At 42.5% G+C, this 16,844-nt stretch overlaps 1 protein-coding gene across 1 annotated transcript in view; it reads right to left on the minus strand.

The window, feature by feature from the left end:
- The window catches only part of oca2 (oculocutaneous albinism II), a 468,272-nt gene that overhangs the window by 174,027 nt on the left and 277,401 nt on the right, over window positions 1-16,844 (minus strand). Inside the window, exon 15 of the mRNA XM_048532874.2 lies at window positions 5,060-5,192. Within this exon, the coding sequence (XP_048388831.2) occupies window positions 5,060-5,192 (133 nt within the window). The remainder of the gene's footprint in view (window positions 1-5,059; window positions 5,193-16,844) is intronic.

Genomic DNA, 16,844 nt, shown 5'->3' on the forward strand with positions numbered 1-16,844 from the left:
AAATCAAGTGAAGATAAATTTATATTCTCACGGCAGAATTTTTGTTTGGCCTTGATTGAAAAGTCAATTGAAAAGTAATCGATGCAAATGTCTTGGACAGTCCAGGTGGAGGTGCATATAAAATATGGTTTATACCATCAGTTTTTGCAAAATCATTTACAATTCTTGGCTGGTAGTTTGTAGTAGCAGCTGTTACAATGCTAATGAAAGCAAAATAACGAAAACTAAAAAGTTTTAAGCCTGAGAAATCATTTCACTGGAAGAGCAATTAAAATACTCTTCAATTTTGTTTAATCTTAATTTGATAAAGGGTTTAAAAGGCTTAGCACCAATAGTCGCGCTTTTCCCTGTGATTGAGAAGATTCCCCACCCAACACCTGCCAGTCTTCTGCAAATATCCCAAGTTGATTGTCAAATGCAATTGTAGATCAACACACCACACAGAATCCCTTTGGCCCAACGAGACAACAATGGCCCTCCGAAGAGCATCCCACCCAGACTCACACTCCTACCCTATAACCCTGCATTTCCCATGGTTCATCCACCTATCTTATACATCCCTGAACACTATGGACAATTTAGCATGACCAATCCACCCAACCTGCACATCTTTGGACTGTTGGAGGAAACCTGAGCACTTGGAGGAAGCCCACAGAGATACAGGGAGAATGTTGACCGAGGCTGGAATGCAATCTGGGTCCCTGGCACTGAGGCAGCAGTGCTAACCGCTCAGCCACCCTACCACCTGACATTAGTGGGAGATTCTCTAACGAACGATTGCCCTTCAACCAATAACTGCAAAAAAAATTAACTGTTTATTCGTCTCCACGCTCTGTGTAAAATAAATGTTGTATTTTATCTATTAATAGCAGCGATCTCACAGAAATATAAGAACATAAGAATTGGCCATTCAATCTATTGAGCCTGCTCTGTTATTTAAAATGATCATGGCTGATTGGAAACTTCAATGCCTTTTATCCACACTATCCCCTTAACACATGACGGCATTGATAATCAAAAATATATCAATCTCTATTTTAAATATGCTCAAAGCTGTGCTTTCACAGTCATCCGAGGTAGAGAATTCCAAAGATTTATCACACGGGGGCAAAAAGATCTTTCCTTGTCTCGAGCCCAAGTGGTATCTCCCTTATTTTTAAAATGTGACCCCTCGTGACAGGCTCTTCATCCGGGGAAACAGCTAGCCTACCTCTACCCAGTCTATCCCTTTAGGCCTTTTGAAGGATTCGATGCTATCACTTCTCATGCTTGAGTACTCTACAGAAGACATATAAAGTTGCCCAAATTCTTCATAGGTCTGTCCCAGCAGCGTGGGCACAAGTCCAGTAAAGGTTTCTTGCACTTTCTAGCAATATAGCTCCCCTGAGATGAGGAGACCATAATTGCACGCAATACTCGAGGTGCAGTCTAAACAGGCTCTTATACAACTGAAGCAAGACTCCATTAATCCTGTACTCAATATTCATGTAGTAATTGATTAAATATAAGGTTACATATTCTATCTATCCACATTCAAAAGGCAGAAATTCTAGCTTTGTACTTTAGATGATAGGTCTGTCATATTCATTCGGCTGTACATTCATCAAGTTATTTACGGATGCAGGGTGAATGATCATTTTTCACCTTGGATGCAATTTAGTTTTTGTCTAGACAATTTGAGATAACTTTCTCATTAATGTACTGATGCAACGTGTTACTGGTCACAGACATAAAGGACAAAATTAAGTTCCAGAAAGTGCTAGACATGATTGAACTGATTTTTTTTTTCATAGTGAGCTCAATCACAGCAATGGGATTGTTGCTATAGCAACATAGATGTTTAAAAAGCCAAAGAATTACCATTAAGTGAATAACTAGGTCTTCTCTTGGAAATACACAATGCAGCACAGAAATCTATTTTTGAAGTACAACTACAGCCCTGAAAGCAACCTTTAGCTTTTTAAACAATCTGACTGCATTAGCTGGCACTGACTACAACTCTGGTAAATTTTCTCATTTGTGCCTGTATTTAGACTGTACTGCACTGTGTCCCCAAATAAATCCCATGACAGCTGAGATTTACGTTATTACAATCTGTGATAGATGGTAGAAGTGAGAATAGACTTTAGCTGGTCTCATTAGTCTGGAGTTCAGGAGTCCTCAATTGAATGAAATGCAATTTGCAAGAGTCAAAACCCGTTATCCTGCATTTCACTATGTGGATATAAATAGGGTCCATAACTATAACATAACTGCAGTTTTTAGCTCCAATTTCAGCTCTACTGTGTGTGAGGATCTAAGCTTCCTTAATCCTTTTTTTAACAGTCGTTTCGAATTACAAATCTAAATCTACCTACATAATTTCTACCATTTGTTGCAAAGGAAATTTAATACAGAAGTAAAGAGGTGAAGCTTTAGTTATACCATTCTATCAGTGAGACTACTTCAGGAGTACTATGTATTGGTCTCTTTATTTAAGGACACATGTAAATGGTTGGAAGCAGTTCAGAGAAGATTTACTGGAAAATACCTGGAATGGGTGGGTTGTCTTGTGAACAATGTTCACTCTAGGCTGCATAGCTATGTAGCTGTTTTGAGGATGCCTTCTGCATCCAGATGCCTTGCCACAAATTCACTCTCTGTTTCTCCAGCTGTTGCCAGTTAGGGACCTTGAAGATTCACACGGTGGTTAGAGAAATTAGAGGAGAATGTAACTTATGAAGGAAGGCTGGACAGGCTGGGCTTAATCTCCCTAAAGTTCAGAGGAGTAGGATGCAGCTTGATTGAAACATCAAAGATCATGAGGGGTCTTGACATGGTGATGTGGAAAGGATGTTTCTTCTTGTGAAAGAATCCAGAGCAGAGGGTGGCACTGTTTTAAAAATAAGGGGATGCCCATTTAAGATGAAGTTGAGGGGATATTTTACCTCACTGATGGTTGTAACAAGGGATTTGAACATATGCAAAGTCCAAAGTCCTTATGACAAAAATATTCTTTATCCCACAGGCATCAGGTCATTAGAGATACGAAGGAAAATTAAAGTCAATCAAGAACCTGTTTACAGTATTTCCATGGAATGAAAGAGTCAGCCTGATCGACTGGTCCAGCTACACTTCCGTGCTGTCGCCACCCACTAATGGTGGAGCTCGAGCTCTCCTGATTGGTATCCTTTCTCACCATTGCCACCTGCTGCTGGCGGTTCTTTTACAAACCTCCCTGCTTAGAGTTCGTTGCGTTGGCAAAACATATAGCACACACCAGCTGTTTACTCAGACTATTGGTTCAATTGCTCCATGATGGCTAGAATGTTCAGGACTGTATTAGAACAAAGGGCAAAGAAAATTACAGCACAGGAACAGGCCCTTCGGCCCTCCAAGCCTGCGCCGATTCAGATTCTCTATTTAAACCTGTCGCCTATTTTCCAAGGATCCCTATCCCTCTGCTTCCTGCCTATTCATGCAGCTGTCTAGATACATCCTAAATGACACTATCATGCCCGCCTCTCCCACCTCTGCTGGCAACGCGTTCCAGGCACCCACCACCCTCTGCGTGAAGAACTTTCCATGCATATCTCCCTAAACTTCTCCCCTCTCATCTTGAAATGGTGACCCCTAGTAATTGAGTCCCCCACTCTGGGAAAAAGCTTCTTGCTATCCACCCAGTCTACACATCTCATGATTTTGTAGACCTCAATCGGGTACCCCCTTAACCTCTGTCTGTTCAATGTAAATAACCCTAATCTACTCACAGCTGGCGCACTCCATTCCAGGCAACATCCTGGTGAACTTCTTCTGCATCCTCTCCAAAGCATCCACTCCTTTTGGTAATGTGGCTTCTAGGACTGTACACAATATTCCAAATGTGGTCGAACCAAAGTCCTAGACAACTGTAACATGACCTGCCAACTCTTGTACTCAATATCCTGTCCGATGAAGGAAAGCATGCTGTATGCCTTCTTGACCACTCTATCGACCTGCGTTGCCACCTTCAAGGTACAATGGACCTGAACACCCAGATCTCTCTGAGTATCAATTTTCCCCAGGGCTTTTCCATCTACCGTACAGTTCACTCGAATTGGGTCTTCCAAAATGCATCACCTCGCATTTGCCTGAATTGAACTCCATCTGTCATTTGTCTGCCCAACTCTCCAGTCTATCTCTATTCTGCTGTATTCTCCGACAGTCCTCTTCACTATCTGCCACGCCACCAATCTTAGTGTCAGCTGCAAACTTGCTGATCAGACCATCTATACCTTCCTCCAGATCATTTATGTATATCACAAACAGTGGTCCCAACACGGATCCCTGTGGAACACCACTGGTCACAGTTCTCCATTTTGAGAAACTCCTTTCCACTACAACTCTCTGTCTCCTGTTGCCCAGCCAGTTCTCTATCCATCTAGCTAGTACACCCTGGACCCCATGCGACTTCACTTTCTCCATCAACCTACCATTGGAACCTTACCAAATACCTTACTGAAGTTCATGTATATGACATCCACAGCCCTTCGCTCATCTAACAACTTTGTCAACTTTTGTCAACTTTGTCACTTCCTCGGAAGTGGCAGCATTCTCTTCTCATGCCATCAATCTGGGCAAATGTTGAGAGTTAAGGTAATATCAGGCATTTGCTCAGGTAGACCTTCTTGGCCTCTTACCTGCTTCAGGGCAAATGGGAAGGGTCTGGTCCACCAGACTGACCTTTAACAATCCTGTATTCTCCAGATTTACTTTAAGGCCCCCGCACAAAAGCTCCTTCCACCTCCTAACATCTGGGCCGTTATCTCAAATCAACGTAGTGAACAAGTTTTGGATTAATCACTGGCTGGAGCTGACACAAACCAGGAAGAAAATTCAGCTAAACTATACCAAGCCCTTTGATTAAATAGTGCACTATACCCATTAGTTAGGCTTGCATGTGGCAAGCTGCGAGATGATGGTTAGATTTTATAGTCTTGCATCCTAACCATACTGGGAGCCATCTTTCTCAGTTGGGAAGTTAGGCAATCAGAGTGAGAGAAGGAAAAGAAATTGCATTGAAGATCTTAAAGTGACTCACCAACAATCTCACTTGGTTCCTTGTTGTAGAGCTTTTTGTTCCAGTAAAGCAGTCTGAAGACGGGAAATGACACGAGGAGAACCAAGACAATTCCAACAAACATGTGGCCAGTGAATGCAGCAAAATCAAGGCCCTGTATTGAGAAAAAGGCAGAAGAGGAATAAAATACAACTAGGGTCAACACATGCCTGGAACCTCAATTGTAGCATCTTGCTCCAAACAAAACAACTTCTTGCATTCAGATTGCACCTTTAATGTGGAGTATTTGGTACAAAAATGGACAAAAGCAGTGAATTCCAGAGTTGAGGTGAACTTGATTGCCCTTAACATCAAGGCATTATTTTACCCACTGTGGCATCAAGGAGCCCGGGCAAAACTGGAATCAATGGGAATCAGGGGAAAACTTTCCACTGGTTAGAGTCACACCTCTCACAAAGGAAGATGGTTGTGGTTGTTGGGTGTCAGCAATTCCAGCTCCAGGACATCTCTGCGGGAATTCTTCAGGGTAGTATCTTAGGTCCAATCATTTTCTGTCGTGTCATTAATGACTTTGCCTCCACCATAGGGTATGAACTGGGAATGGTCGCTGATGATTTCACAATGTTCATACCATTCACCACTCCTCAGTTACTGAAAAAGACCATGTCCAAATGCAGCAAGATCTGGACAGTATCCAGACTTGGCTGATAAATGGCAAGTAACTTTCCCTTCAGGTATTTTGTAGCCAATAGAATGCTTGTGAAGTGTAGTCAAGGCTCTAATGTCGGGAAAGATTAATGTAATTCATTCAGTAGCTTCTTTGGCACTTGTCTATCATAAATTTGGCATTTGGCATTCATATTGACAGGAACTCTCCTCAAACTGTGTTCTCTCTCTCCAATGACCATCTCCAAAAAGAGAGAATCTAAGCACCATCACTGAGTTCCACACCCCACCCAACCCCCAACCCCACCCACCCATATCAACATCCTGGAGCTCACCATTGACCAGAAACCAAACTAGACTGGTTTCAAAAATATCATTGCCACAAAAGCAGGTCAAAAGCGAGAAATACTGTGCACCTCCAGTCTCTCCAAGCCTCTCCACTATCTACAAGTCATAGGTCAGGAACGTGAAGGAATAATCTCTATTTGCCTGGAAGGGGACAACTCTAACAAAACTCAGAAAGCATGACGCCTTTCAGCACAATGTAACCCTTTTGACTGGCACTCTATCCATCACCTTCATCATTCACTCCCTTCACCATTAATGCAGAGTAGCAGCAGTGTACTTCATCTATAAGACACACTGTAGCAACTCACCAAGACACACCAGACAGCACCTCCCAAACCCATAACTTCTACCACACAGGAAGTCAAGGGCAGCAGAAACACGGGAACATCACCGTTTGCAAGTTCCCCTCCAACCATTCACCATCATGATTTGAAACACATCAAAATTCTTTCACTTTCAAATCCTAGAACTCCATTCTTAACAGCACCATGTATCTACTGCACTGTAGATGCCCCTACACTGCAAGGACTGGAGTGATTCAAGAAGACAGCTACCACCACATTGACAAGGAATATTGTGGGCAGTCAATAAATGCTGGCCTCGCCATGTCCAACAAATGAGTTAGGAACAAAATCTGGAAGATAACAACACCAGGGTAGAGGAGGGAGTGCCAGTGAGGGCTTTAAAGGAGCACAGGGTGCAGGAAATTTCAAGTTCAAAAGAATTATTGTAAATATGACTGCCAAAAACTAAATATATGAATGACAATTGCAAAAGAGCTACTGACTGAATTATTCAAATCTTTTCTCCATTACAGCCTTGATTACATTTCAAAAGCATTCTATTGGCCATAAAGCACTTTGAGAAGTCACTATATCTTTAAAGACATGATCTAAATACAAATCCTTCCTCCTACCTTGTTTTCAGAGCACTGCAATAACTTTACATCACATGCAGCGAGCTGAGACTGAGAGTGCTTCAGGTTAAGAATTTGTTGAAGCTGCACAGGTGCTACATTTCTTTTCAGCTATGATATAGATCATCAGTCAGACTCTCATCTAGAACTTTAAAACCGCAAGTCGGTTAAGAAGCCTACAGTCTGAAATTACCTGTCATGGGTAGTCTTTGGTCAATGAACCAAAGGTTTGATTTTAATACATGGACTGACATGGTTTCAGAAAGGACACGAATACTGACTTTAAAATGGCCACAGTAATCAGTTAACTACAGGTTGAGTCGAGGTTCATGACACCACCAAAAAACATCAACAAGTTTGAGCTGAGATTTATATCTTAATTCAAAGTGCCTGAAAGCAGTCAACCAGACCAGAATCTCCTGCCTGATTTATACCTTAAAGAAAAGTTTACATTTGGAGATTTAAAAAAGTCATCTGCTGGTAATGGGAGAGCTGTGGAGTACCTTGAATCTTATATGGATGCCTGTTTTGAGACAAATAACAGGAGAACACAAACAAACTATGTCCTCTTGAGATGCTGCTTGGCCTGCTGTGTTCATCCAGCTCCACACTTTGTTATCTCTATACATTTCAAGTAGTTGCCTGTGGTAGAGCTGGAGATGAATTTGTGATCAGAACAAAGTGTAGAAAGCTCCCTCTCAGCTTCAATGTGTGAAAAGAGTCCAGTGACAGAGCTGATTGAAAATATCTGATATGAGAACATCAAACACTGAAAAGAGAACTGCAGCAGATAAAAACCATTACAGGCTCAGATTAATATCTTGCACTTTAAAGGACAGCCTAAGGATTTTAAGTTGTACATTATTACACCTTCCCTTTGTACTGGATCCTGTACCTTTTTAGCTTTGTATTTGTGTGCCTATGCGTTTGATGTTGAATTTTTATTGCAAATGGGACTAGATTAATTTAGGATATCTGGTCAGCATGGATGGGTTAGACCAAAGGGTCCATTTCTGCGCTTTATAACTCTATGACTCTAATTGTTTGTCTTGAGATTAGCAAGTAATAAAATCACTCTTTGTTTCAGGGATGAAAACCTTGAAATTGGATCATTATTGTTTCTGCTGAACTAGTCAACTACATTTTAATTGAATTGGGGTTCAGCCACGTGTTAAGATAGACATAAAATCTTACAGGCAGAATTTTTCCAGCCCGTGAGTAGTGTGGCCAATGGTGACGAACTTGGGACAATGTGGTAAGAACATAAATAAAGAGATTCTTGATGTCAAGGAAAGAAGTCTGGTTTTCCCCTTGAAGTTTCAGTGGCTCGATGAGAATCACCAGTAAGTGGCAAGCACTTTGTTTGCATGCATTAGCATTTTATTATTAGCTAAACTTTAAGCCCATTGCTGCATTGTTTAGAAACTTCAGGTTCACAGTATCTCTGCCTTTCAGACAGGATGTCACGGTTGCCATTGCTGAACAATCAATAAGTTGAATGTGTTACTGGACAGTACCATATTACTTCAATGTCACACCCGCAGAACCCAACAACAACTGACATGGCCTACACTCTGCATCTTATTCAATCGAATGGCCATGTCTGAAAGTCTTTATTTGAGAGAAAGGGGTGAGCTATAGCCGTTGTCACAGTTAGTCAAAGCCATCAACTGCTCTCAGTCCAGGGGATTGGCCACAGTGCAATTCCAGGAGCTACTAACCATTCTGCTTGACCTGACTTTCCAAGGCAGCCACCATCCATGGGGGCAGAGCCAGCACTGCTCTTCGAGCCACCAGTCCAGGTAATGAAGTAGCTCCTGCTGCTTTACTCCTGTGATTGTCAGTGCCTTTAGACAACCCTATTAATGGCCAGCACCACGGGGTCATTGGTCCCCAGCAGCGCCCCTGAGTGGCAGTGACCTGTGACCTCTCTCTCGGCCAGCTGCAGAGTTGTGCCAGTGATGCACTCCTGAGTCTAATATAGATTAAGCAGCTCTCGAGATGCAAGTCTCTGAGCTGGTGGAAGGGGCAGGAGTAAGTCTTGCCAATGCCTCCTCTGGGGAATCTTGGAACCTGGTGCTTCTTGCTTAGAGGGAAGAGGCGTGGTCAGCCTCAGGGAACTGGCCTCTCTAGAGGACCTGTCGGGGCTACTGGTGCTCTCTCTGCAAAAGATGAGAGAGAGGCAACTAGCTACACAATAGGAGATGGAGATTAAGCTTGTTAGGAATACGCTTAATGAGATGTTACGGCGGTAATGGGAGAGCTGTGGAGTGCCTTGAATCTTATATGGATGCCTGGACATGGAGATCTGAGCATCCTGATCTGAACAGTCTCCAGCCTCTGCCCTGAGTTCTTTTAATGGAGGTAGAGCAGATAACTGTCAGTTAACTCACTGCCTGCTTTTGTCCTCCATGACCCATTGTGAGCCTACTTTGTCTGCACGCAAAGGGAGAGATTGACTGAGGTAAAATCGGCTAGAAGATCTGAGGTAGTGGGAAAGCAGGGAGAGTCATGAGTGAGTGAGAGAGAGAGAGAGAGGTTAGAAGTCTGTGGAGATGGAGTGGGTGAAAGCCATTAAGGGAAGATGCTGTATTCAGCAGTAAAATGGCACAACTATGAATCTTGCTGGGATATGTGTGTGTAGTGACTGACTGTAAACTAGCAGTGAGCTAGCAGCACTTAGTCTAGTGGAGCACAGGAAGTCATTAATCTTCTTGTGTGTGTTCCTCCAGAATGTGGACACCGCACTGACGTTGGTGACTCTCTCTCATCAGGCTGGCAGCATCTGGTGCAAGATCTCATCTGGCAGTCCCGAGGGAACAGGATAGTTCTCCTTCCCACCACCCCGTTTGCCAGGATCTCCTGGTCCCTGTTGACAAAGTGGGCCGCCAACTTCTTCCTGACTATTTCCTTATTTCCCTTGATGCATGGAGGCTCCTTAAGGGGAGGTGGGGGAGACACAACATAACAGAGGGTCAACACACCACTGGAAAAAGGCACTGGCTGCTTAAAGAGGTCATTGATTTGCCAGTTAAGCTGCTCAATTAGCCTTTGGTGGGGAAGGCCAGCTTCCAACCTCTGTGATCCAACTCATCAAAACCTCAGGAAGAAACAAATGTCTTTCCAATGTGGATCTAAATGGAACCAACACTGTTCAGTTCAGAGTAACTACACTCAGAGATTTATCTCTTTGCCATGTGTTCACGCCACAAATGAGATTTACTTGAGATTCAAAGATGTTAGTATCTTCAACCCCCACTCATGAAATGAAATGTTCAGTGAGCACTGCTATCTTTTAGTACAAGCTTATCATCTCAACAAAATCCTTCAGTGATGAATATTTAATTCTGTCATATATTTTTCAATGAACAGCTACAAGTTCTCACTATAAATGAATCACTACAATACAACAGCAGGTAAAATATGAATCTGAATTTTTTTTTTCTGCAGAAGGCTGTGTCACCAGAGAAATGCCCTGGAGTACAATCCTGATTTTATGTAGCAGTGAAAGCTCCCCTGATGTGTAGTACATTACATCACCTACACATTGTGGATACACAAATTGTAACTGTTTTTCTATTCTGTCATAGGAATATGGGCATCACTGGCTATGCCAGGACTTATCACCTATCTCTATATCTCCATAAACTAAGTGAATTGCCAGATCATGTCAGAAGGCAGTTAGCCATTCAACCAATTGCTGAGAGACTGCAGTCACAGGTAGACCAGATCAGTTGGGGATGGCAGAATTAGAAATAGCCTTTACTGTCACATATACTCAGTGAGAATTGTGAAAAGTTTATACATTGCCACTTGCAATGCCAATTTAGGTGCAAAGATACCTAGGTCCAGCTTCCAGAGTTACAAGATCTTAGACAATAGGGAAATAAACAGACTTCCTTCCCTGAAGGACATTAATGATTTAGGTGGGTTTTTAAAATAATTGCGGCTGATAGTATGCATGACCCCTATGGGTGAGGCTGGCTTTCAATTCCGGATTAAAGAATTTAATTTAAACCCCAATATCCACTGTTTTGGGATTATGTCATGAAATCGATGGACAATAGCAAGATGTAATAAATATCTAGTGGAAGGATATTCAAGCATGATCTACTTGGAATGTTGCAGGTATTTAAAAGATCTCACAAAGTAGATTTCATTGTTACAGAGCTGGCTCACTTTTTTCACTGTCCCAGGATTAAATCCTAGTTCTCCCTTCCTCGTGAAAATATCAGTGCACCCCTTCTACATGAGTCAACGGGAATCAAGATGCTCATCACCATCGTGTCCAGGGCAATCAGGGAGAGGCGACAAATGATGACTTAGCCAGTGATGCCCACATCCCATGCCAGAATAAATAAATCAATATGGGGTGAAGTAATGGACCAAATCTTCCATCAGAAATCCTATTTTCGATCTTGATCCTCTGATTTTTCTGACCGACCTCCTGATAGAGGAGTCTTCATGACTGATGTTGTGCAGCACAAAGGATCCATGCAGAAGCTGCGTTTTTCTTTTACAGCAGTAACTCTATATTCCAACAAAAACCTTAATGGCCCAAAGCTTCTTTGAAAAAGCTATGGAGAGCAAATATTTGTGTAAGTTAAAAATATCAAGGAATAAAATGGATGACTTAAGTGAGTAAGGGGCTAGGTCAGTAAGTTATTTGAGCAGCGGGGTTGAGGGTAGGCAGTATGGCAGGGGTGGAGGCGGTTGGTAGAGGAGGTGGGTAAATGAATGAGGTGAGCAGATGGTTGAAGAGTGTGGGTCAAGCTGCATAGGGTGGCAGGTTGGTGACGTGGTAGGTAAGTGAGATGAATGGATTGTGTCTGGGTGGTAGATAAATCAGGCCAGTTGGCGAGGGGAGATGAGAGGTTGAATTGGGATCTAGGCAAGTTGAGATGATGGTTAGTCAGCTTGGGCAAGGATGGATCGGGGATTTTGTTGTTCAGGGGTACAGCCAGTGGTCGCCCAGTAGTTAGACTAGGTTTCCTCCTGTCTGATATTTCCTGGGTACAATCCGGATGAGGAAATCAGAATTACCTAGTGTCCCTGAGTCTAATTCAGGAGTCATAGAATCCCACCAAGTCCACACCAAATTTCTGAAGGGTCTACCAGCCAGATCCAAAATCCCCTACCAGGTCCCTGTAACTCTGTAATTCTCATGCCACTCCCATTTAGCCTGTATACCCCTGACATTATGGCCAAGCCACCTAACTTGCACATCTTTGGACTGTGGGAGGAAACCAGAGCACCCAGCAGAAAGCCAAACAGACATGGAGAGAACCTGCAACTCTATATAGACAATCGCCCAAGCGTAGAATCGAACCTGTGCCCCTGGTGCTGTGAGGCAGCAGTGCTAACCACTAAGCCAGCATGCTGCCCTATTCCAACCATGCCTTCAATCCAGGATTGAACATTCTGGGGGTATCTTTTGGATATTTGTCCCAACCTTCCTGATCTCACTCTCTAGTACCAATGATCTATTGAATCAACAACCTAACAACTTCTCAGAATCAGAGAACTGTTACAATGTTGAAGAAGGCCATTCAGCCCATTATGACTTCACCAGCTCTCCAAGCATTTTTACCCAGTGCCAATTTTCTACCTTTTCATTATAGCTGTACACATTGTTTCCATTTAAGTAATCATTTAAAACCACTTGTGAATGCTTCAATGAAACTGCTATTGATCACAATAATAGACTTTGCATTTCAGACCCTAACCACTAATAAGTTCTAAATAAGTTAATTTTTTCCTCATCACATATTTGCTTCCTTTGCAAAACATTCTGAAACCTTACCAGCTGGTTCTAAATTATCTTATAAAAGTAGGAGAAGTTTCTCCCCCATACAGATCACTCAAGATTTGAAAACATCTGCCAGGTCCCCTGTAGTTTTATCCTCTCCGAGGGAAACAGTTCCAACTTCTACTATGTATCTCATAAATGGAGTTTCTTGTCCCGAGAACCATTTGTGTAACCCTCTCGCGCACTTTCTCCTGAAACATGATGCCTAAAAATTTAAAGCTGAAGTCTAACTGGTGCCTCGTGCAAAATCAGCATAATCTCTCTGCTCTGTACAGTATGTTCCTATTTATAAAACCTGTTTGCTTAATTAACAGCTCTCTTTACCTGTCTTGTCACATTTAATGGCTATGCACATATATACAGGTCTCTCTGTTTAGGACTACTACCCTCAAGTTTATCTTGTCTCTCCATGTTGTTTGGCCCTAAATGTACTCTTCTCCACTTGAACTTTAATAACTATCTACAGACCCATTCCACTAACTTGTCTTTGTCTTTTTGCAGCTCTACACTGTCTTCGTCTCAGTTTACAATGCTCCCAAGTGTTCTATCATCACAAAAAAATGCAGTCGTCTCTGCACACCAAGATTTAAAACATCGACCAGGAAATGTAACAGTCTCAATACCAATCCCTGGGGATCTCCACGACAAACCTTCCTCCATTTTGAAAAGTACCCATTAACCATTATCATCTGCTTTCTATCCCATGGCCAATTTTGGAACCACATTGCTATTAGGTGTTATACTGGCTCAGTGATTAGCACTGCTGCCTCACAAAGCCGGGGACCCAGGTTCAGTTTCAGCCTCGGATGACCATTAGTGTGGAGTTTGCATGTCTCCCTGTGCCTGGGTGGGTGTTTGCCAGGCGCTCTGGTTTCCACTCAAAGTCCAAAGATGTATGGGTTGAGTAGGTTGGCTGTGAGGAATTACCCATAGTGTCCAGTGATGTGCAGTCTTAGGTGGGTTAGCCATGAGAAATGCGGGGATAAGATAAGAGGGTTGGCCTGGGAGGGATGCTGTTTGGAGGATGTGTGGACCTGTTGGGCTGAATGGCCTGCTTCCACACTGCAGGGCTTCTATGATTGCTGTCCCTTCTGTTCCATGAACTAGAACATTCCTAACCAGTGCATCATGTGGCACTGTATCAAATATCTTCTGGAAGCCCGTATGCACCAACATCAACTGTGTTCCCTTCATTGACCCTCCTTAACCTTCCCAATACCTCTTCAAGCAAAATCCAGCTAGTTAGTTGTACACAGTTTTCCCTGAACAAATCCAGGCTGTCTTCTCTGAATTAACCATGATTTTCCGTCTGACTCTCAACCTATTCAGTAATTGTTTCTAGATGCTTCCCCACCTCTACAATTAAACTGACTGGTCGTTGTTGTTGGGCTTATCTTTACTTTACTCTTAATCCTTATTTTAAACCAAACAAAGTGACTGACTCTGGGAATGCGTTTTGGAAACCAGAATGCTGGCCAATTCTGTGTGCTCAGGTCTGGCACAATGGAATCTGAAAATCCTGCTGGGTTTATTTATTTCACGTAATTCTTCGCTCCAAAGTTTATCATTGTAAAATTGAAAGTGCAGTTTTGGACTCACTCATATGTGGCCATAAACGCTGGGCCACAGATGTAATGATGCCCCCCTGTAGAGCTGTGATTCTCGATGCATTTCACTGTGGAGATGTGTTGCTATCAAGCCAGGTGCTTCCCCATAAGGAAAGAGAGGAAGGCACCATATAAATAATTCAGTTCTTTGCAATTCCTGGAGTGCACAGCTTAAGAACGGCAGAGGCTCTGAAGGATGACTACCATTTGTCTTAAGAGGCAAGTGACCAGAACAAGATTAAGAGCACTTCAAATCCTACAATAATGTATGTTATTCATGTTACTGTTGCTCCAGTGACTGTCAGTAGTATTACACAGATATATGAATGAAGAGCAGGACATTTGGCCCCTCAAGCCTCCTGTACTACTATTCTGTAAGATTGTGGCTGATCTAATCAGGGTTTCAACTCCGCTTTCCTGCCCACTCATGATACCCTTTGACTCCCAGGTTAGTCAAGAATCTGCCTTAAAAGTACTGAATGACTCTGACTCCAGTGCTCTTTTGAAGAAAAGTGTCAGGGGAAAATGTTCACACTATGCAGAACTATAATAAAAATAAAAAATGCGAGTGAAACTCAGAAGATCTGACAGTATCTGTGGAGGCAGAAACAGGGTTAATGTAGTAAGTCCAATGACTGTGTATGCAAGTGGGATCTAAGCTCAAAGAATACAAGTTCCAAAAACTCACAGGTACAAACTTCCCTTTGGATAAGTCCTCCCACACCCTCGCCCCTCTAACTCCATCGCAACTTCTAATCCCACCTCTGTTGTATTAATAGCAAAGAAAGGTCCAGAGAAGAACCTTTCAACTCAGAACATTAACACCAACTCTCTCTCTCTCTATCTCTCTCCAGGGAGGCTGCCAGACCTGCTGAGTTTCTCCAGCACCTTCTGTTTTTATTTCAGATCTCCGGCATTGGGAACAGTTTCATTTCATGCAGAAATGTCCTAATCAGCTTAAAATGCATAAGACAAAAGGCAATGAATTATCAGTAACCTCCTACCTGGCTCTGTCAACATGGTGTATGATCAGAAGAAAAAGAAAAGCAGCCTACAAGCTCTCAGGATAACCCCCAATGTTCTTGCCAAAGTAATAATTTTGAAGCTCAGTAACCTTACATATTGTACCACATACTCAATTATAGAAAGAATCTGGTCAATTTGTAATGGGGAATAGAGGAATAGCAGGTAAGTTAAATTATTACTTTGTTTCTGTTTTGGATGAATTCATTAATGATTGGTTAACAGGCTGAAATTAGAGAGCAGGAAAATGGGCCATTCTCATGTTGGCAGGCTGACTAGTGGAGTACCACAAGTATCAGTAACTTGGGTTCCAGCTGTTAATAATAAATATCAATGATTTGGAGGTGGGGACCAAATTTCATATTTCCAATATGCAGATTACAAAGTGGGAATGAGTAGTGTGATGAAGATGTAAAGCAACAGTCGAAGAATTTTCACAGACATGGTGAACGGCAGGTGGAATATCATGTGTAACAAATGAGAGGTTACCCACTTAACAAAGTGTGAAGCTGGATGAACACAGCAGGCCACGCAGCATCTCAGGAGCACAAAAGCTGACGTTCATCAGAGAGCTCTCTGATGAAAGGTCTAGGCCCGAAACGTCAGCTTTTGTGCTCCTGAGATGCTGCTTGGCCTGCTGTGTTCATCCAGCTCCACACTTTGTTATCTTGGATTCTCCAGCATCTGCAGTTCCCATTATCTCAGGTTACCCACTTTGATAGGAGGAAAACATGTCCACAGCATTTCTTAAAATGGTAAGGGGTTGGAAAGTTATATGTACAGAGGGACATAGCTACCCTTGTCAATAAATCACTAAATGCTAACATGCAATCTCCAAGAACTGTGGTCTTTAATGCAAGAGAACTTGAGTGCAAGGATAATGAAGCCTTGCTTCACTGTATAGGAATTTGGTCAGGCCACACCTTGAATACTGTGGTTTTTGTCTCCTTACTTTTCTTATTGTGTATAGAGAGAGAGTCAGCCTCATTGCTGGGTCTGAGCCAGACCAGAAATGGACAGCTATTGCCTTCCCTAAAGGATATTAGTAAATCAGATGACCCTTAACTGCAATCAACAATTGTTTCATGGTCATCATTAGAATCTTACTTCCAGATTTTTACTGGATTCAAATTGTACTGTCTTCTGTGTTCTCCAGAACAATTCCCAGATCTCCAGATTACAAGCTTAGCAACAATACTATGCAGTTATCACCTCCCAAGGAAGGTATTATTGTGATAGAGGGACCAAGGTTCAGCAGACTTGTTCCTGGGATGGTGGGACTGTTCAATGAAGACAGACTGGGTAAATTGGACATGTAATCTCTCAGGTTTAGGTGAATGAGAAGCGTTCTCACTGAAACAGGATAGGAAATGTAGAACAGGGGACACACTTTAAAAATAAGGGGCTGCCAGATCAGTTCGAGATGAGGAGAAATTG

This window comes from Stegostoma tigrinum, chromosome 6 (assembly GCF_030684315.1).
Source record: "Stegostoma tigrinum isolate sSteTig4 chromosome 6, sSteTig4.hap1, whole genome shotgun sequence".
Classification (NCBI taxonomy): domain Eukaryota; kingdom Metazoa; phylum Chordata; class Chondrichthyes; order Orectolobiformes; family Stegostomatidae; genus Stegostoma; species Stegostoma tigrinum.